Source organism: Lagopus muta, chromosome 3 (assembly GCF_023343835.1).
Source record: "Lagopus muta isolate bLagMut1 chromosome 3, bLagMut1 primary, whole genome shotgun sequence".
In the NCBI taxonomy this organism is placed as follows: domain Eukaryota; kingdom Metazoa; phylum Chordata; class Aves; order Galliformes; family Phasianidae; genus Lagopus; species Lagopus muta.
The window spans coordinates 84356544-84378714 of NC_064435.1; the positions used below are offsets into that span (position 1 = coordinate 84356544).

Consider the following 22171-nt stretch of genomic DNA (forward strand, 5'->3'; position numbering starts at 1 on the left):
TGCTGCTGGCCTCCTCCTAAGAAATCCATCCCAAGAAAGTCTCTCTGTCTTCTCCCTTCCAGACTGATAAAGTCAAGTCCTCTCAGATCCTTGTGGTTACCACAGAGGCTTCTGTTTTGATCATCCTCTGAACCAGTTCAGCCACTGAAGCTCATTATGAAGCACTGTAAGCATTTGTTTTCTTCTTTATCCATTGCAGCAGTTCTCTGCTTATCACAACAGGCTGCATCCTAGGGGCACCAGTTCCACGAGCATTGTCATAGGATTTTAGTTTAGGGCTAGTGGCACTTACCGTTGTTATCTTGATGCTTGGCACCAGTGATGCTAAGGCTGTTGAATCTCTCATTCTGCTTCTGAAACTTTTCAGGGAACTAAAGTTTGGTGACAAACTCCAGCAACACCAAGATTTGCCATGAAGAGGGGTTGCAGATCCTGTACAGGCACTCAGCACTCTGGAACTCAACAGCGTTGATATGGTGATGTGGCCTAGCATAGACTCCACAAAACCCACTTGTCCCACAAGCTCTCTCTGACTCTTAGTTGTATTATTTTGGATAGCTACTTCTTCTGAAAAAAAGAAGCAGTGATAAATGGCAATATCACAGGGAAGATAGGTGTTCTTACTCTGCGTCTCCATTGTGGTGATGGCTGTATCTTAAAGTATGTAAGGGCAAAGGTGATATGGGATGATCTGGAAATGTGTGTGTGTTCTTTGGCTTCATTGCAGTTTAGACTTGCGGGCTCGTTTTTTGTCAGGTGTGAATTCATCCCTTTAAATAAGCTATTGTTCTTGTTTGAATCTCTACTCATGTTTTTTACTTTCTTCTGACATGGATAGAGCTCAAGTACCAGTTTCTTCAGCTGAATTCAGATGAAGTTGTAAACAGTTCATTAACTCGCACAGCAAGCTGTGTGCAATGTAACAAATCCATCCTGGACTCAGACTTCCAGTCCCTCTAATGGCATGCAGATGTCTGCCAGACTCCTCTCCTGATCTCTTCCCAGTACTGGTAGGTATGTCTCTGTCTAGCTTCAAGGAAAAGGCGCTTTTCAATCTATTTTACCAGCAGTCAGCCACATTTCTCTACTTTCACACTTGATCACTTTTAGGTTTCTCAGAGAACTTCTCCAGTTTTTTTACTTCTGCTGAAGATGCTTCATAGTGTAATTTGAACACGATGCTGTATATTCTCATGAATCCTCCCTTTCAGATACTTGGCATTGCTATTCACTGGTTGGTCTGTGAGGTTGCCCTTGCCACATTCCAAGTTCGAACTGTTGTGGCAGATCTGTCTTGATTATAGTGTTCCCTTCCAGAGTCACCACAACTTTCTCCCTAAGGTTGTATTGGAATTTTACCCAAATCAATTCTCTTTCTGCGGCCTTGTGCTTCAGTGTTAGTAGTACCCTCTTCACTTGCATCCTTAGACATAGAAACATTCTTGACAGATCAAGAGTTTTGTTTAATTTTGATCAGTGCTTGTGTGGCAGCAGGGTTTTACCTATATTTGCTGAGAAGCTACCAAGATATAACCATCCAAAGCCATGGTTTGGACTCCAGCAAAGTCCAAGCCATTTCTGTGGTGATGTTGGGAAAAAAAAAACAAAAACAACCAAACAGAAAATCCTATACTTCCAGCTTCTGTCTTCAAGGTGCCCAAGGCCTCTGTCTGCTCTTTTTATAGGTGCTACTCAGTCTCAAGCCTTAACAGGCTGACTTGGCATTTGGTGTAGCAGTTCTTTACTCAGTAGCAGCTTACAGGACTATGAAATTCGCCAATTACTGGCTTATGACCGCACTTAGAGTGTGAAACCACTCATGGTGCAAATGTACGTTTGAACTACCATGGAAGGAAAGGATAAAGAAAGATTGCTTAGCAGCAGCAAGCATTCTCTGAGATGCACAATCTACTTGCACATATGTTCTCCTCCCACACTTACAGCCCCTTCAAAGTAGCATATTGGCATGGAGGAGAGGCAACTGAAATCAAATGCCCTTTACCTTGTTTGCCCATCTGCTTTTTTTTTTTTTTAACTAGAATGTTGTTTTTTTTTTTCTCTAGTAAATTGTACTGCACTGAGATTTATGGGAGGTATTGTAAATAGAAGCAGGAGAGATTAGTTTGGAAATGCAAGTTCTGCTGCTGATGGACTGTAGTCATATTTTTGTATGTTCTGAGTCCTTCAAAACCCTTCCTTATCCCTCTTGTTAAATGGATGTGTTACTGACAAAATTACAAGGGGACTTCCAAATACAGGATTAAAAAATATACCAGCGTTCTCTCTAGTTAATCAAAATGCTGCATACATCTTAAGATTGAGTGCCTTTTTTATGTAGCCATGTCCCAGCTTACAGCTGACTCTTATTGGCCTACCATCTGGCCTCAAAGGAGCAGCCAGGTCCCTTCCCTCCTCTCCCATCCCCGCAGGCACTCCTTATCCTGCTTCCTGCCACTGCCGCACTCCCTGCCAAAAGGCAGGTGGGAACACTGCATGCTAGTGATGTACCCTGCCTCACAGTTTATCAGCTGTGGTCAGGGTTGTATTCTTTCATCCCAGTATTCAGGGAAGTGGGAAATCACAGAATCGTAGAATGGCTTGGGTTGGAAGGGACCTCAAGGACCATCAAGCTCCAACCCCTCCATTTCAGGCAGAGCCGCCAACCTCCATATCCAATACAGGACCAGGCACGGAATAAAAAGGGGATAGGGTAAAAAAATAATAAAATCTGGAAGTGGGGCAGTAAACAAGCGTTTTGATTTAGCGTCTTACAGTGCTCTCATCCTCCACAGATGTTTCTCGGAATTTTTCATGTTTATTTGTAAGCATGTGAGACTTCTGATTTTTTTTATTTTATTTTTCTTCTTTTGTACCGTTGTACTATCATTAGCCTCACATATTTTCTTTCCATTTTGTATTTGTACGAAACTGAGCCTTACATTTTGGACAAGAAATATAACTGAGATCCAAAGTTACATTTATTCTTTTCATCTTTCTGTCCTTATCTTCAACAACCACACAGGCTAGAAATGTCCTTACTCTAAATGGAAGCACATTATCTTCAGAAGTTGCAGGTTACAGCACTGTCCTGTTTGCTGCTTAATGCTGGTGAGAGGATTTTGCTGGCCTTTTTATTTTTCTGTTGATGCACACCAGAGCTACCTACATACCTGCCTTTTACTTTCCAAGTGTTCGAAATGACAGCTAACAGTGCTATTTCATGCAATTCAGTTGTGCATTTACTTGATGTCTGATTTCATAGTGTTTATATCTCCATTAAAATATGTCAATACATGTATCTGAGAGGTAATTTATTTAAATTGTTTTGTGTACGTTGAACTGTAAAGTCTTAAATCAAGACTGAATTTATCTTCCTCAAATATTTACAGCAGCTCAGACAGCAGTGATTGGCTAAATGGGGGAACTCTTGATGTCTGTAACTTATGTAACACAAGATCTCACATTTTCATGAAGTCCCACCTATTCCTAAAATCTCTGATGGTTGCAAATTAAAGGAATATTGTATTCTGCTAATAGTAACAAGGATGGCTTTAAAGCTTCTTTCAGGCACATTCAGTGCATGGTTTTGTGCCCAGGAAGGAGTGAGAAAACTCTGCTGAGTTCTGTGGGAGCAGAAGTAGTCTCTGATATCATTTATCCCCATTTCTCTCTGTGTTCAATAGTTAAATACATTCTAATGTCCCCATGGTGCCTGTGCAGGAAAACTGATAAAAATGGAGATGTCTACGTGTTCTTTACGCTAAGAAACATTATGAGAATATGAGCTTAATCCAATGAGTTTGCTGGCTTCTGTAATCCTCCTGGGTTGTGAGTCAATGTCTATCTGTTATTTCTCATTCTTTGTTTTGTTAGTACTTTTAGTTTAGACTACTAGCAGCTGAAATCTACACAGTTAAGTCCACTGCTGGTGCTAGACGCAGCAAGAACTGGTATTGTTTTGACAGACAGACAAACAGACTTACTGTTTTAAACTGAACTTTTCATCCTTTGCAGGCTGCAGGGTGTTAAAACGTTAACGTGATGTTGAAGTAATAGTATTTTGACTCTTCATCACAAATGTAGCACATCTCTTGAGTGAGAGACTGATTGAGTTTCTCAGCAAGAGAAATTCCATCCTGCAAGTATCATTTTCAAAGGGGCGTTATAGAAATTATCACTCAAAAACAATCGTTGAAAGAGAATCTTCCTGATAGAAAATGAGAAGAGGCTTTTCCAGCGTAGGTACAGCATACTGTTAAATTAATAGCTGTGTACACAGACACCGTTACCATCTTTAGGTTGGCCTGGCCAACCTTGGCATACCTACGTGTGTGTTGTTAGCTCTAGGGTTGCTAATTTTAGTTGGTGTGAACTGGGAGCAAGCCAGCTGTGGAAATGCAAAATTTTTTGCTTGTTAGCTTCCTTGTAGTCTTTCTAATGTATGAGTAATGACTGTGTTTTTGGTACTTTCCAGATAATCCTTCAGTTCACGGAGTTGATAATTTCCTTCGGTCTTCTTCTGAAGGAAAAATACAACATATAAATGAATACTGAATTAGATACAGTATATCCCTTTTTGGTAGCTGTATGCTATAGGCTGACTTGATATAGGAGTCTTTCATAGGTATCTCCTAGAAGTGTGTGTACATGTGCATATTTTCTTTATACCCTCTCACATCTGTGGAAAAGGACAAGACAGGATGGGGAAAGAGCTGTGAGCAGTTCAGTTGACCATTGAAGACCTCCAAAGCAAAGATCATCCTTCCCACTTTTGGCACAGAAGAATGAGCTTCCATGGTTGGGACATTCCTGGTTTCCACATTTCCAGCAAATCAACTATTCCTGTTTTTTTTTTTTTTTTTTGTCAAGTGCACAACACCATTTAACTAGAAGAAGGGTCCATTATGTAAGGTTTTTTCTACTCACTTTGCCAGAGCTCTTACTCTTTTCTGTATTTTTAGATAGTACTGTTGTCAGATTTGAGCTCTTTGCTGCTCTCCATTGCGCTTTATTTGCTATAGGCAATATGGAAATTTCATTTGATCCCTGTTTTTCAAATGGAAGATGATGTCAAAGAAATGCATAGAATATGACTAAGAAGATTTTTCTGTTTGAACATCATTGTGCGCAAAGACAGTGTAGTTAACATCTTGCTCCTTTCATTTCTGTTTTTTCCCCTTCTGACTCATGTTTGGGGAGTTTATATTCAGTATCTCATCTGACCAGCTAACTGTGGCTGCTTGCTGATAACCCATACGTTGGTCGTCGTTTCATGAGCTGCTCTGTAATTCTGTGTTAATGGCCTTAATGTGCTAGGGTAGAAGTTGCTCTAATGATTTATTAGCCAAACCTATCTTATCAGTAATAACTGATAATCCTTAAATTGCTAACATAATTTATTTGTAAAGCTGTTCATAACATTGAATCATGTTCTAAGAAGATTCTTGTATGTCCCTCAGGAAATTCCATATTCCCCCAGTATATACCTATCCCCTAGCCATTTCTAACACACTTTCTCCAGCTAGTTATATTTAAACATCTTTATTCTGTGGATAAGTGGGTGAAACTGGCTTCTGCTTAGGCTTTGTCTGAGAGCCCATTCACTTGCCTATGGGGGGAGGTATCTTACCTTTATTCATGTCTTTGGATTATCCAGCAAAGAACTTCTCAGACTGGGATTGTGGGTAACATTAGCTATCACAACATTGCCTCTTCACCTGCTAGCAGTTAATATGCTTTACCTTAGCAGCATTTAAGTGGTGATTGGTTTTCATAGTTTAGTGTTAATTAAGGCTTCTGTTTAGGAAGCTTAGTCCAGTTGTCAAATGGCTGAAATGTAGAGCAGTATATAAACTCCATAGGGCTAGAAATATAGCAACTATTTATTTATTTATTTTTTATTTCAGCATGTTTAAATGAAAACTAGTGCATGCCCTTCTTGAGTGTTCACGTGTTGACATTTTGTGTGCATAGCTACACGGTAAACATTGGTTGTATGGTAGGCAATTGCTGTTCCTGTGTTGCTTTTTGTTTGTCTTTCAAAGAAGTGCTGGAGTCTTGTGAAATTTCACAGTGATTCAGTCTCTGCTCTTTGTCTTTTTTTTCCCTTAACACGTATAATGTTGGGAAATCTCGACTGATACCAGGTTTAATGTACTGTGTTTCATGCTGGGCAGGAAATTAACTTTCTTAAGGAAAAAAATGATGTGCTTTCACTTTGGTGACTGGTCAGTCAGGTCAGTGCAGATGCACTGATACATTTCATTCCTGTTCCCGTATGGATGTTGGCCTTTCTCAGCTGAAGCTCTTGTGTTGCCTCAGTGATCAGATGTTTATTTCTATTTGTTCTTGATGGTTTTCCTCTTAGGAGAGGTGCTCTGGTCCCTTCATCACCTTGGTGACCCTTTGCTGGACTCTTTTCAGTATTATAGAATCATTAAGGTTGGAAAAGACCACTCAGATCATCTAGTCCAACTGTCAACCTATCACTATCACGACCACTGACCTGTGCCCCTCAGGGCCCCATTCACATGTTTCTCAAACACTCCCAGGGATGGTGACCACCTCCCTGGGCAGCCTATTCAAATGTATTACTGTTCTTTCTTTCTTAATATCCAGCATATATACTGGTTGTTGATTTTCTTCACCCAAGCCAAGAAGTTAATTGCACAAAAGTTTTGAAGATGATCTTGGTGTCATTAGTATGGAGTCCTTACCCCTGAGATCAGCCTCTGTCAAGCCTTACTTGATGTGAGTAGCCACAGGACTTGAAAAGATGCTGTCATGCAGGCAGCCCTGGATTGCAGCATGTCATTTACTCTCTACCTATCCCAAGGGGGGGGAAAAAAAAAAGTTGGCAGGCTCTCAGGCTGGATGAAACTATATCACAGCAGAGCTTCCTGATAAGTCCAAGTTGTGTGCCTGAGGCAAAGGTGTCTTGCTTTCTTTGTGCTGAGGTATTATTGCTCAATGCCTAAACCTAATCCACTCTGCACTTGCTAATGGTTGCACAGTGTTTCATTTAGTGTGTGCAGAGCAGCCCACAGTACACCTTCCTCTGTGGCTGCACGTTTAAACCTGTCACTCACTTTACTTTGCTCAGTTGGTATGTGTTCTTGATTTTCATGGAAGAAATGCTTGTGTTTTTGGTTACCCAGTGGAACATTTGTGTCTCCGTAGCTTAAATTTGGTCAGTTCTTTCATCACTCCCACCTCAGCTCTTTTATCCTTCATGGAATTTTAAAGTGTTGCAGGCCTTGTATTTCAGGAAGATGTTACTCCAAGGTGAGAAAAGGGTCTCCCTTTCTCTAATGCTATCTTCAAAGTTACAATTTGCTTATTATATTATATAATTAATTCTATGTTAACATCATTGATCCTGTGTTGATATTAAATATTAATATAGTTAGTATTCTATATTAATGTTGTATATTAATATGGCATTATTGGGAACAGTAGATTGGATAGTTGAAATGCTACAGTTTATGCTAAACATTGTTAAACAATATTTTCCTGTTCTTAACTATTGCCTACTTTTGGTAGCCAACACTGTGAGTGTTTCATGGAAAATGACTGACTTTTTCTCCCAAGCAATTGAAGGTGACTCTCAGATGTTGTGCTAGCTCTGTCCTTGGAGATTTCCAGGATCCAGCTGGACAAAGCCCTGATAACCCAGCTGGCTCCTAGAGCTGGCCTTGCTTTGAGCGAGAAGTTGGACCTGTTGAGGTCCCTTCCCACCTGAATTATCTCCTGAAATACTAGCTTGTAATTTTGAGGAAATTTTAGTGGTAGAGGCACTAGGTTTCATGGTGTAACTTGAGATGCAAATATTGTTAAGTTCATCAGTCTGTGATGGAAAGGAGCAGTAAAATTTAATTTGACTTTGCAGAAATTAATACTGTCACTGTGCTTAAGGGAACCATTCCAATGACTGCTGATGCCATATTAGCATAGCTGCATCTTCCTTGAATCTTACGTTGGCAGGATGTTCACTATTTCAGTTAACAAAGGAAAAATATGATAATGAAAGACTTACTTCTGCATGGATTGAAATGGCTTTTAAAAGAAGACTGGGAAACCTTTTCCTTGCTGAGAGCCAGTGTAATACCTTTGGTGGGCCACAATTCAACCCAGAGCTTAGTGTTGTCTCTTAAAAATATCAGGAAAAAGAATCATGTATTTACAAACAGTACAAAACTATAAACTCACTTTTACCTATCTGCCCTGTATGGAATGATCCAGTATTTGCTGATGTGAACAAAAGGACAGCCATCAGCATGGATTAACCTTTGATCCAGTCCCTATCAGACTACTTTAGTGTTTGAATGTCAGCTCTCCTCCCCCTTTTTAAAAATGAATTAATGTCAAATTATGATTTACATACAGAATAAATGAGACTCTGCTCTGTATATGCTTGAACTGATGTTCCCAGCCATAAAAGCACTTTATCATATGTTAAACCTACTGGCAGATTTGCAGATGTGACTGTTGAGTGCACCAAGTTCATTGACTTGCACCCTGCCCTCTAAAATGCTGAGTAACTTCCCTGTGTCTGTCCCCAAAAGTATGAAGTGTACCTGAAGTACAACTGTGATCCATCTTAAACTTGACTCTAAGATCCTCTCTGTGCTTAAAATTAAGCATTGTGCCAGGCTTGTTCATGTTTTACTGTTGACTGAGAATGTTTTTATAGTTATGTGCGCAGTATATGTAATCACATTGTGTTTTGGGGTGCTTTTTTTAAACACTTTGGACAAACTGTAATTTCAGGAAAAATACTTGTGGCAGTACTAAGCTTGCATGAAGCTAAAGAGGTCATTTAATAATAAGAAGAAAAAATAATAATGAAAGCTTAGTTATGCCCTGCTGCGTTTAATGTAAGTTCTGGTGGCCTTAAATTTGCTGGTTAGACTTATTTCTTTATCTCATAATCATGTTCTTTTACTTATTCATGGAAACAGGCCCAGTGGGGTGATTTATGGCTGCTTTGCAATAGTTTCACTGAAATCAAAATTAAATAAGCATCAGATGTCAAATACAAGAATACTTTGAATATTTTAAAGCACTGGGAAGCTTAGCTTTAATCAGAATAAGATCCTCAGTTACAGCCTCTCTCTTTTGAAGAGCCTTCCATCTTTGAATGTCTACTGTTATTAATTGTCTGTAACCTTTTGGCTGTGTGTTTAAGATACAATATTAATTCATTAATACTTAAACACATTCTGAGGATGTTGATTTTGCTTTCGGGAGCTGAAGTTCAGGTTTAGGCTCTGAGATTTAGGTACATATGTTGAAAATCTTTGTATGCAGTGATTTGAAGAATTCTGCAATATTAAGTAAACACAAAAGGGGATGGAAATTGTGCCATTCATTGGACTGTAGGGATATGTAGTGGTTGCTGGCTAAATGCTTCACAGCGTTCTGGTGGGGAAAAAAGGGAGTTTGGTGGTTTGCTTCAGTTCTTTAAGTACAAGCACAGAACTCTACTGGAAGGGAAAGAAAGAGAGTGGGTGTTATAATAACTTACAGGCTTCGAGACAGGCAGTTTTGAAAGCTGCTTAAACAAATCCATTGAGATCATTTTGTCAAGACAATGCCTACTTCACCAGCGAATGCTAGAGAAGAAAAACTCAGATCTTTATTATACCCCTCCTTTATTTGCTGCATGAGTTACTTCTCTAAATTGCTATCGACACCATCACGCTTATGTTCTTTTGCTCTATTTCCTGTGCACAGAGCAAGGTTCAGTAAAGAAATTATAGATGAACAAAGTCATGTTTAGAAATATGGAATATTCTGAGCGCAGAAGTGATATTGAAGCAAAATAATTAAGAGAGTCCTGAGAGCAAAGCAGAACAAAGCAGAACCAGATAGCGCAAGAAAGAGATGCTCTGGTATCTGAAAAGTGATATGTTATGCATAATGGCATTGTTACCTCTCCTCTTAGACTGGGTGACCTGATCCTATTTGATGACGTGAATAAGATGCATTTCAGACATCTGACTGAAGTGGCAGCACTTGGCAACAAAACCACTTCACCACCTAAAAAGAAGAATTGCTGTAGCAGCTTCACCACCAGGTGAAGGGCTTTGTGAGTGCACGGGGAGGCGAGCACAGTGGAGTGGGAAAGAGTAAGAAAAGGAAATCCGCTTCCCCTCAACCCCCTTTCACATCGGGTTGTTTTGCATTCCCTTTGTTGAGTTTCACCTTGTTGGTTTGTGACCCTGGCAAGGTATCAGCCTCCTGTGGCTCTCAAAGGCACAGGAAGGGTCAGCATTCTGGGACCCATGCTTTGTGCCATTCCTTTTATCTCCTGTACAAATACTGATGCAGCTGATCTTTCTGCAGCCATCTCGCTGCAGGTTAACAAGTGCATCATGGAATGTCTTCAGCTTAAATGGGGAATACGAAAAGAAGGCTTACAAGGAGCAAAACGTTAAAAATAGGTGAAAATATGTTGTCAGGTGTTCCTTTTGTGTTGTTTTTTTTTTTAATATGCTAGAAATTTGATTGCTAGCAAACATGAAGGGAGTATTTCCTTTAACAGTAAGTATTTCTAAGCTGTCAAGGAGTAAAGTTCAGCACAGTGCTTGTATTATCATTAAGCTTTGCAAAGCCATTGTAAAGAAAGTATATTTAACAGGATTTTATGGACAGACATAATGAAGTAAAGATGAGACCCCATCTCTAGAATTGCAAAAGATGTAGAAATAAGAAACTAATTCTCATCATTTCCGTAGACTGGAATTTGACAGTTCTAGACAGAGCACAGTTATGAATTTATGAAGACTAAAATAAGTGAATATTACTATATGTAATGCATAACTTGCCTTTTCCTGTATTTTTTTTTGTTTCTTTTTTGAATAATTTTTATGAGTTTGCATGATTGAATGATACTTTTTCTTTTTAAAGTAAAGCAGTAAATAGATTATAGAAAATGCTGGTGTTATTTTCATAATGACTCATGTTTTTAATTGCTTAATTTTGTTTTGTAATACTGTTTTTAAGGCTTTTTCAAGCCACACCACATCCTTCAGCCATGCTGTTGGCTTCCAGTCTCCATCGTGGTGCTTGTAAAGTGTGCTCTTTCCTCTGCACTGTAGCACTGAAGCCCAGGCATGATAGCTATTTAACAGCCTGAGGCATTGAGAAGCACATCATTTGATTGTTCAGTTATTTCATTATAAAACACCTTGGTATCTCTGCGTATGTCTGCTTGGATGCTTGCTGTCGGTGGCACTTTTGTCTTCCTAGTCATATGTAATCCACCCAGCTTTTCCCCAAGTGCTCAGTCCAGCACCACCACCAGCAGTGTGATGATGGCTGTGGGGGCGTGAGTGTGACAGGATAAAAAGCTGCAGCGTGTGCATAAAAGGAACCAATTTACTTACAGTCAATTCATGCGGTCATGCTTCTAAGAGATCACCAAGCCGTGGCTAAAAGCACTTTTTTATATAATTATCTTGATGCTTTCTCTCTGATTCATGTGAAATTGGTTTTGTTGTTATTGTAAAAACAGATGCAGTAGACTCTCACCAATTTTAAAGAAATTGCCACTAATAATATTAGTGTAAGACACACATTTAGTTGGGAAGTGGTGGAAAGTACAAAACATTGTGATGGAAGACAGCTGTGCTTTGAATTTGCTAAATCCAGACTAATACGCATAAGTTCTGGTGCTAAAGCAATAACTGCAAAGTTCATTTAGTGGTTAAATGAGCAGTCGGTGCAGAAATTTCTTCCTGTGTGCACAAGATGAGCATGAATTCCTCACAGCCGGAATTTCAGAGGTAGTATTTCTAGAGAGGGATTCTAGCACCTCTGTTCCATGATGGCACCATGTGACAAAGCCCTGTCTGACTCTTCACGGTTAAATTTCCTCTGGTAGGGCTGGGAGAGCAGCAGGTCAGGTTCCACAGGACTTTCACATGTGCATTGCATTACGTATGATGTTTATTCATTAATCATTCTGTTTGCTGGGAAATCGTCTCAATAGCCATTTGCTCTACCTGAATGTATGTGTATGTTAAGTTGGCAATGAGTTGAAAACAAGATTTTGGGCTTCTCAAGCCCTGGCCTTAGCACACAGTCCAGTCAGGTTATGTTTTTGCACCAAGTAGTCATGTCATCTTCTTATCCTTCTTTTCTCACTGGTCACTTTCTTTTCTCATTCCTAAACAGGCTTTAGACATTGCCTGAATTTTCTTTAAATGGAGCTGGAATTTCATGCTGGATTCATCAGCACCAGTATCTCTTGTCAGATGCACATTGTGTGTTGGCTTTCCTCCCACCACGTATTGAAGCCAGCTGGTGTTTCTGCTAGAGGATACAGGATACTCTGTGCCACTGAAGGGGAGTTGTAGGGTGGATTGGAACTGGGAAATTTGAGTTTTCTCCATGAATCTGCTTGAGAAGTTAACTGAGAATCTGTCCACTTGTATGTAGTCGTAAGGCTTTTCTTACCTAGGAATGTACATAAACCTCTGTACCTGAGTACCTCCGTGTGCAGGTAACCATGCTACATGGAGTTAGTACTGCTTCCCAAAGTGTGTGTGCAGCTGAATATTTCAGAGGTATCAGACTTCTTGTCACATCAGATCCTTACTTTGCATTGAACTCTGGCAATCAGACAAATATGTTTTTCAGCTAACAGCCAGTTATGAAAGTTGGATAAAATGGATTTGCACCCATTTAATATTTAGCTTTTTCTGCGGTAACTGCCAGTGATGCTAGCTAAGACAGTGGCTCTGATGAAGTGTTTGTATGCTGGGAAGTAGGTTAAACATAATCAACTGACAGATTTTTTATCTTAGCAGCATCATACTTAGAGGTATATTGTAATGCCAGGTACCTAGTAAAAAATAAGTTCATAAAAATCAACTCTGAAATTGAGTCTAAGTGTATTTTTTGTTACAGGGAGGTCGGGCTCTTTAGAAGTACATCTACTAGCTACAAATCATTCTGCTGAATAATATTTCAAACTGTTTGCTCTTGGCTACATTCCTGAAGCCCCTTGTGCATACCTGCTTAAGATCAGCAACAAGTGTAGCAAGTAATGAAATAATTCAAATTTAGTTTATTTTGTTTCATGATGCACAAATAGAAAATCATTGAAGTGTGACTGATTTTATTTGTCTGCCGTAGTTGCTCATCTGAAATGCTATTGGAAGTTCAGTAACTGGAGGTCTGAAATACAGTATCTGACAGATGGTGTGGGTGGTTTGTGTCATTTCCATGATAAATCTACTTACAAATATAACCACGAGGAAGATGTCTGCAGTCCTTGAGTAGTGCGACATATAGACAGAAAAGGTGACAAATACAACATGAAAATGGATCTGTGTCTTGTTTCTTCATTCTCCTTCTGCAGTGGTTTCAATTTTTGAGCAAGTGCAGAAGAGAGATTTCTTTTTACTTCATCTGAAAAAGAATTGCTATGAATACGAAAATATTCTTTCAGTACCCTTTCTTTTATGTATATTTTTGAAGCCTCTCCTATAGTGAATTACTTTTGTAATGTCTTGTAACATCAATAAACATTACACTTGCTAGATGGAAACATAATAGACCTTTGGTAAGATACATTTACAATTACAGAAATATTGGAGGCAGGATATTTGGACAGTCCTGTTGCCCCAGGGCTTTCTCTGTGAACTGCTCTTACAGTTAAAGTTTAGAGATGATAAAATGGTATAAATAAAAATATAACTGCATTATTCCATTTTAATATTCTTTCTTACTCTCTTTGTGTTTTAGCAGAAATCACAGATTCTGGTACTAGAGGAAACCAAGATACAATTAAGGGTGTGAAAAGAAAAAAAATTGTGACTGAAAACCATCTAAAAAAAATACCAAAATCGCCTTTGAGAAACCCTACGGAAGCCAAGGTTAAACAAAATATAGACCCTTCACCTCTGAAAGTTCTTCAGGATGCCTCAGAACATGCCACAGCACAAGATCACTTACCTGTGCAAAATGGAAATCAGTGTACCAAACAAAATGGGGGAGTGCTTAGTAGCGAGATAAGCACTGAAACCAAATCTGAGATACCAATGCGGACAAAGCTTTCATCAACACATCACTCCTTAGACTTGAATAAGAAGGCAGTGGAGGATTCTGATGTGAACCAGCTAAGCTTGCCAGAGAAGAAGTCTCTCTCCAAGTCCTTATCAAGTAAAACAAAGACTGACAGTAATGAATGTATTACTTTTGCTGATGGTAGTACATCATCCCCATGTACACGTACTGCTTTTGATGTCTTATTAAAAGCTATGGAGCCTGAACTGAACACCTTAGCACAAGAGTGTCCCCCTTATGGAATGCAGGTAGAGAAACTGAGACCAAATAAAACTGTAAGCACCTCTGCTAGTCTCGTGTCCAATACGGTGAGCATCCAGAATCAGTCTGCTTTGTCACAGAATGAGTTTGCTGCTGGACCTCGTTATTTCCCATGTACATTAAACAACATGCATGTAGCAACAGCAGCCAAGAGCGGACAAGCACAGGTCCAGACCATTTCTCCTTCGCAGGATCTTGTTACTAAAACCAGTCAACAAAATCACCAGGTTGTTGTGTGTCCAAGTTTCACTGGATCTGTGGTGCAACAGCAGAGCCAAGAAAACCCCAAGCTCCAGCAGATATACAGCATAGCAGTAACTTCGTCTGGCATTCACACTTCATCTTCCACAGTAACTCAGGTTTTTCCTCAAAACCAGTTAGTAACAAGTTCATCTTCACCTTTGTCAATTAACACATCTAGTTCAACACATTTGTCTATAGGTCCCGTGTATAATTCAGCCCAGATAGCATCAGTTGTAAACCATGGTGTAGAACAAATATGTAACCTCCTGAAAGACCAGAAGCCTAAAAAGCTAGGGAAGTATGTCTGTGAGTATTGCAATCGGGCCTGTGCCAAGCCCAGTGTTCTCCAAAAGCACATCCGATCCCATACTGGAGAACGACCTTATCCTTGTGTGACATGTGGATTTTCATTTAAAACCAAAAGCAATCTGTACAAGCACAAAAAATCTCATGCACATGCTATCAAACTTGGACTTGTCCTACAACCGGAATCTGCTGGTCTCTTCTTATCCCATGACTCAGACAAAGCACTTAGCATTAATTCAGACGTAGAAGAAAGTGGTGAAAGTGAAGATGAAGGTACTGCTGATGAAAGACAAGACGATCAGGAACTGGAACCTGCACAAATAGTGAAAGTCATTTCAAGTGCAGAAACGTTACAGAAAGAAAGCCCTATTCCACTAAGCAATCCAGACTGTATACCAGGTGATTCTTCATTACATGATACAGAACCGCAAGTAAGGGCAGCTTTGCCAAAAGTAGTAGTTCACCCTGTAAGTGTTTCTCCATTAAGGGCTGACAGCCCCAAAGTAAAAGACCCAACACCTGAGCTTGCAGCAACACAGAGAAAAGGAGATTTTAAAGCAACAGATCTTCAGTCAAATTTAACACATACAGCATCACTCAAAGACAGTCACATAAAGCAACATCAGAAAACAGAAATGGGCTCATTAGAGGAGCAGCTGGGATCTGCAGTAGGAGCAGTGCATGCTCAGCTTCAGAGACAGCAGGCAACAGATTGTTCCCAAGACCAGCAAGGAAAATGTCTTTTGAGCCCTAGAAGTTTAGGTAGTACTGATTCTGGTTATTTCTCTCGTTCTGAAAGTGCTGATCAAACAATGAGCCCACCAGCTCCTTTCGTAAGAGGACTGCTGACCTCTGAGAAGGACTCAAATAAGAGTTTGCCTTCTGCGCCACGAACAAGTGGAGTGGTGGCATCAGTGGTGCAAACTGTTTGTGCTGAGAAAAATTTGATTCTTTCTGGCCAAATGCGACCTCCCATGGCAACAAAAACCCTCGAGGAGCGTATCTCAAAGTTGATTTCTGATAATGAAGCCGTTGTGGATGACAAACAGTTAGATAGCGTGAAACCAAGAAGAACGTCTCTTTCAAGAAGAGGAAGTATAGATTCACCGAAATCCTACATATTTAAGGATTCTTTCCAGTTTGATTTAAAGCCCATGGGAAGAAGAACTAGTTCAAGCTCTGATATACCAAAGTCTCCTTTCACACCCACTGAAAAATCGAAGCAAGTTTTTCTTCTCTCTGTACCATCTCTTGACTGTTTGCCTATTACACGGAGTAATTCCATGCCTACTACCAGTTATTCAGCAGTACCTCCAAATGTAATACCACCATCTCATCCACTTCGAGGAAGTCAGTCATTTGATGATAAAATTGGTTCTTTATACGATGATGTTTTTGTATCTGGACCTGCTGCTCCACTGAACCAGGGTGGACATCCTCGGACTCTTGTTAGACAGGCAGCAATAGAAGATTCTTCTACTGGTGAAAGCCAAGTTCTTGGACCAGCGCGATCTGTAGAAGAAGGTTATCTGGGATGTAATTTATCAAACGACTCTTTATTGCAGAGAAGCAAGTCCCTGGCGCAGGCACCAAGTTTAGAAAAAACAAAGAAGACCCCTCAGGTACGAGGAACAATGTTTGAGTGTGAAACCTGCAGAAACAGGTATAGAAAACTGGAAAATTTTGAAAACCACAAGAAATTTTACTGCTCAGAGTTGCACGGACCTAAAACGAAAGCAGCAATTCGAGAGCCTGAGCATAAAACTGTTCCTAATAGTACACAGCCTCAAATTCTGCACTACAGAGTCACTACTTCAACTGGTGTCTGGGAACAGACGCCCCAAATAAGGAAAAGAAGAAAAATGAAAAGTGTCGGAGATGATGATGACCCACAGCAGAATGACACAAGTATGCCATCAAAGAATGCTGAAAGCCAAAGCAAGCCAGCAAATTCTTCCAGTCTGTCAAAACACAGTGCAACAGTACTAGGTTCGCAACAACCAAGTAACCTTTTACTTCAGAGTTCACAGATTCAGCTTGTGGCTCAAGGCACAGATCTGACTGCCGAGACAAAGATGTCTCCCCTCGCTGAAAAGCAGACAAGTTCAGTTATGCAAGAAAAGGTGGAATTGAAAAGGCAAGGGACTGGCATTTCAGTAATACAGCACACCAATTCACTGAGCAGAAATAGCTCGTTCGAGAAATCTGAATCCTTTGAAAGAGTATCACCAGTTTCATTTCAAGAGCCCAACAAGGTTGCAAAACACCTCTCTTTGAACGCACTTGCAGTCCAAGAGGATAGACACTCGCATCTGACTACCCAGCATCATCAGCCACTGTCATCGGAAGCAGCTAGAGGGGAAGTGCAGGGAAGCCAAATAGTTTCTAATGAGAGAAGCATCCCAGTGCAGCCATCAAGACTCGTTCGCCAGCATAACATCCAGGTTCCTGAAATACTGGTCACAGAAGAACCAGACAGGGACCAAGAAAACCAATGCAGCGATCAAGAAAAGACAGAAAGATTTAACTGGCCACAGCGCAGTGAAACACTGTCTAAATTGCCAACAGAAAAACTCCCACCAAAGAAGAAAAGAATTCGCTTGGCTGAAATGGAGCATTCATCTGCTGAATCCAGTGTTGACTCCACACTTTCGAGAAGTCTGAGTCGAGAAAGTAGTTTGTCTCATGCTTCCAGTTTTTCAGCTTCACTCGATAAAGACGAAATTTCAAAGGTGGACAATCCTTCCAAAACAGAGCTTGCTAATAAGTCAGCAGAATTCCTTATGATTCCTGCTGGCTCTCACATTCTGGGCGTGCCTGGCCCTCATTATAGGGAAATGAGGCGCGCTGCATCAGAGCAGATCAGCTGCACACAGCCCTCAATGGAAGTAGACTACAGGAGTAAGTCTTTTGATTGTGGAAACATATCTCCATCAAAACCTGCCTCACTCGCAGAGACAGCTGCTCCAAAACTGTCATCTGGGAATGGGGTTACTGGACATGTGCCTCTGCTAGAAAGAAGGAGGGGGCCATTTGTAAGACAGATATCTTTAAATATTGCTCCAGAAAATCATCCAGTTAAATCAACTACTTCTTTTCAGACAGCCCATGCTACTGATGTGCCATTTCACAGGCTGCAGACCTCCAGCAAATCCTTGGTGAAGTTTCCTTCAAGTACTCAGCATTCGCAAACACACTCAAGGCCTCACTCAGCAATTCAAAATTGCAATCCAGGTAATATGTCTTTGGTTCAGCAGCCTCTAGATCATGTTTTGAATAATCAAGGACAGACATCTTCAATGCATCAGCTTTCCCAGACCTCTACCAAAAAATCAGCCCAAGGGGGACAAGTGAATACGAACACACTGTCTTGTCATCCTGATGAGAAGAGAGATTGCTTTGCTCCAAAATATCAACTCCAAGTTAAAACATTACATATAAGTCAGCCATACTCTTCAAAATTGCTAAAAAATAATCTATCAAGTCAGTCCGTCTCAAGTCACGTTGGGGTGGACCAGAACATGCCCTCTTTTGAGCTACAGGCTAAACTATCCGACAGTATGTCTAACCCATACTCTGTGCCTCCTCTAAAACAGATTATCCCTAACAACTGCAGCAGTCAGTTACATCAGATGCCTCCTTTTGTAGTTCCTGTCCGTATTCACAGTAGCATGCCTTCATATGGCTTTGCAACTGTTACACCCCTTCCTCACATTTTAGTGACTCAGGATCAGGTAAGCCAATCCGCTTGCAAAACAAATGCTGTGACACTGCCAACACTTGAAGGCAAAGCTCAGCTGCCAAAATCTCACAAAGATCATAAGAGGACTTTGCCAAATTCATTTGAATTTGAAAATCCGCTACCAGAAAGTGGAACCAGAAACTCACCTTTGTCGAGCTCTTTGAATATTATTCAGAAAGTGCCAGTGAGTGGACTCTTCCCTCAACAAGAAGCTACGGCTTCAAGTAAGCGAATGCTTTCCCCGGCCAACAGTTTAGATATTGCCATGGAAAAACAGCAGAAACGTGTTAAAGATGAAAGTGGAGCTGCATGCATGACAGAAGCTGGGCCACTGCATCCACTGAATGTTCGATCTAATGACCCTATTGGTAAGCAAAAGAAACCTGTTTTGGTGAGACAGGTTTGCACCACAGAACCTCTGGAAAATCACCTCTTAGATCCTGATGGCGTTGCACAGCATGAAAAAAGCAGCAAAGCCAGTACTTCAGACCTGCTGTTGCCTAACCGTCATTCATCTGAAACTGGTGTTTCAGAAACTCCGAAGGAATCTTCAGAATCAGAAGACCTTAAGTCTTCAGCATCACCGGTGTTTGTAGTTAGAAAACCATCTGAACCATCTCCAGTGAGTAGTCAGAGTTCTGTTGGAAAGGCAGTAAGCAGCAGTCAAGAAAGAAGGTCCCCAGGTAATAGTCATGAGAGTGAGCTAATTAATAGCCAGGGCCAAGCAAAGCTACTGACTACACTAGCTGTGATGAATGCAGGAGAAATGCAGAGGTTGTCATTTCCAAGCCTCAAGACCTCAACAAGTTTTACCTGGTGTTATCTCTTGAAGAGGAAACCACTACACCTGCTGCAAAATGACCAGAAGATTTCAGCCTATTCTACGTGGACCATTAGTCCCAGCAATCCCAATCCACTAGGTTTGTCAACAAAGGTAGCTCTTTCTCTCCTCAACTCAAAACAGAAAGTGGAAAAACCGCTGTACACCCAAGCAAGAACTACTCATCCCAGGTCGGATATACTGGTCTATTCAAGCAAGTGGAAGAACAGCTTAACCAAGGTACTTAATCTATGCCTGATGTATATTTATCATTTACAGAGGATTTGCTTTGGAAATCATGCTGCTTCGTAGTTTGGAGAATGCAATATGCCTGACATGTATAATATATGTGCTTATTTATTTCTGTTACGCTGGATCAAACCGCTAAAGAGATCCAAACTAATTCCATTAAGAAACCTCTTCATAAACATTTATCTCTTTTCATGGAAATTAGTTCCTGGATTTAAATCTGTATTTGAAGTATTTATTATGGCAGAAATGCGTTTGGCTATTTTTTAAGTACAAAGGATATAACAAAAGTAGTTCTGGTACAAGTATTTTTTTAAACACTCACAACTTAAAACAGGTCAATTTCAGATCATAATTGCGTATTTTGCCTTAAAAATCTGCTGGTATTTTCTGTTATAAGAGTGTGCTTAGAGTGAACAGGTGTCCATGGATACGTAGTAAAGATATTTTTCACCACTGCTGATCATTTAGTGTGGGAGGAACAGTGTACCACTTCCCTTTCTCCCACCTAGGTTAGTTGACAGTGTGAAATAATGCCAAAAATAATGAAGTTTAAAACAGAATTGCAGCTTCCATTTAAATACTGACAACTTCTTAGATCAGTATGAATCCAAAAATGCTATTAAATCTTGTGCAATGGAGTATATTCAGGGTGATGTTTGTGATGTACATAAAACACTATGTAATTCCAGAGTCAAATGCAGTTTATTTCATTAACCACCTTAGGGCTGCATAGATACCAGCAGGATTTCATTACTGGACCATATGGTGATTTGTGTTGAATTTGACTTTCCTGCATAATTGATATGCCTCTGTGAATTGGTAAATGCAACACTTGGCCCTGTAGTATGGCAGTGGGTGTCTGTGTCTAATGGATCAAGTGCCAGCCTGCAATGGCTCACCGATCGAAGCCATAAAGCTCACTAAGGAGAGCCTTGGTCTACAGTGTGGTTTTGTGCTCTTCTTTCTCCTCTGTCGTGCATTGGGTATGATTGTTTCTATGCTTCTCTTCTGAACCTGCAAAAATTGGAGGCCGTGGAGCAATGTTCCTCCAGAATCACTCAAAGGCTGCCTATTTCATACAAACCATGTATAAACCATTTGGGAGGTAAGAGTAATTACAATTATTGCTTGCCCTAATCTTGCAGTCTGCTCTCAGAAAATCTTTCTGGGCTTCAGGCTGGGAATCAAGACCTATAGGGCATGTAGTCACTCTAGAGGAAGCATACCACAGCCTTGGGAAAAGATGTGTAGTCCTGGTGATGTTGAGTGATGAAGACCAATGCTGTTAAAGATCACAGCAGGATGTTCCTGTGTTTGCTAAATGTTTTGCTAAAATACAGAGTCGACAGTGGGGAAAAGAGCTGCAAGATGAGAAACTGTGTAAGAAGAAGAAATAGTTTCGGAATTACAGGAAGATTTGAGATGATATCCAGAAACCCTTACAGCCCAAAGAGCATTAGAGTTAAATCTGGGACATCTTGATATCAGTGAGAGATTTCACTAATGTTCATTTTGGAGGTCAAAACTTTATTTTCTGTGTAACACATTACAGATAAATAGACTGCTGACTTGGTGCTAGTGCTGTAAGTAACTCAAGTACTGGTTCCATATTAGCATGCCTCCTTTTACTTGAACTCATACTAACTTTTTCAGCCTGCTTCCTCATGTGTTCTATGAGATGTACTTAAATAGTGCTTAATTATTAAAAAGAATCGTGTCTAGTTGAGCATTTTGTTCTAAGGAAGGCAAGTCAAGTCTCTCTTTAGTTTTGTAATTGACTCATATTTGTTTTATTTTTAAAGAATGGCCTATTAGTAGAAATGCTCTGATTACAAAGCTGTTGTGTGCTTCATGAGGAATAAATCTTATCAACAAACAAATTCTGTTTAGAATATAAGTAATAGGTAACAATATTCTGAAAAATATTTTGACAGCACTCTTTTAAACACTTTAGGAGTTCTTAAATGCTGTAATAGGCAGCTGTCAGGTACATTTATACTGCTTCTTCCACAAAAGAACCATAGTTATCAATTTTTCTTCATTCTTTCTTGGTGACGTTTTGAATGAAGCGTGCTGGCACAGGGAAGATGAAGAGTTTTGAAGCTCTGCTTGGGGCTGATTTATAGGTTTCCCTCAGGGTTGTTACATAGCAAGAGCGTACAGTGAGAAATGACCAATTAAAGTTTAAATGGCATCTTAGATTGTACGAGCAAGGTTTAGAAGGCAGGAAAAAAGAAATGAAAGGCTTGATAGGTACTGTGACCTAAGACCTCCAGAGTTTGCCTCATTTTATTTCAGTGACTCAGGCAGTAGCATTTCAGCCATTTTCAGGATGATGAGGATGCTGTCAGAAGACAGCTCTGTATTACTGATCTCCAGTTTGACCTGGTAATGGAATGGCTGGTGCCCTCAAGGAAGAGTCTAGTTAGTGTCATGTTAGAAGCTGTCCTGGATGAAAACAAAAAGTAACT

At 40.2% G+C, this 22171-nt stretch overlaps 1 protein-coding gene across 7 annotated transcripts in view; it reads left to right on the forward strand.

Moving 5' to 3' along the window:
- The window catches only part of HIVEP1 (HIVEP zinc finger 1), a 116452-nt gene that overhangs the window by 65787 nt on the left and 28494 nt on the right, over nucleotides 1–22171 (forward strand). For 4 of the 7 annotated variants that reach the window (XM_048938548.1, XM_048938541.1, XM_048938542.1 and 1 more), the window contains one exon: nucleotides 13756–19688. In XM_048938548.1, coding sequence (XP_048794505.1) covers nucleotides 13756–19688 — 5933 coding nt within the window. Of the gene's footprint in view, nucleotides 1–62; nucleotides 167–13755; nucleotides 19689–22171 lie in introns of all 7 variants that reach the window. The other 3 variants (XM_048938544.1, XM_048938545.1, XM_048938546.1) reach the window with 2 other exon arrangements.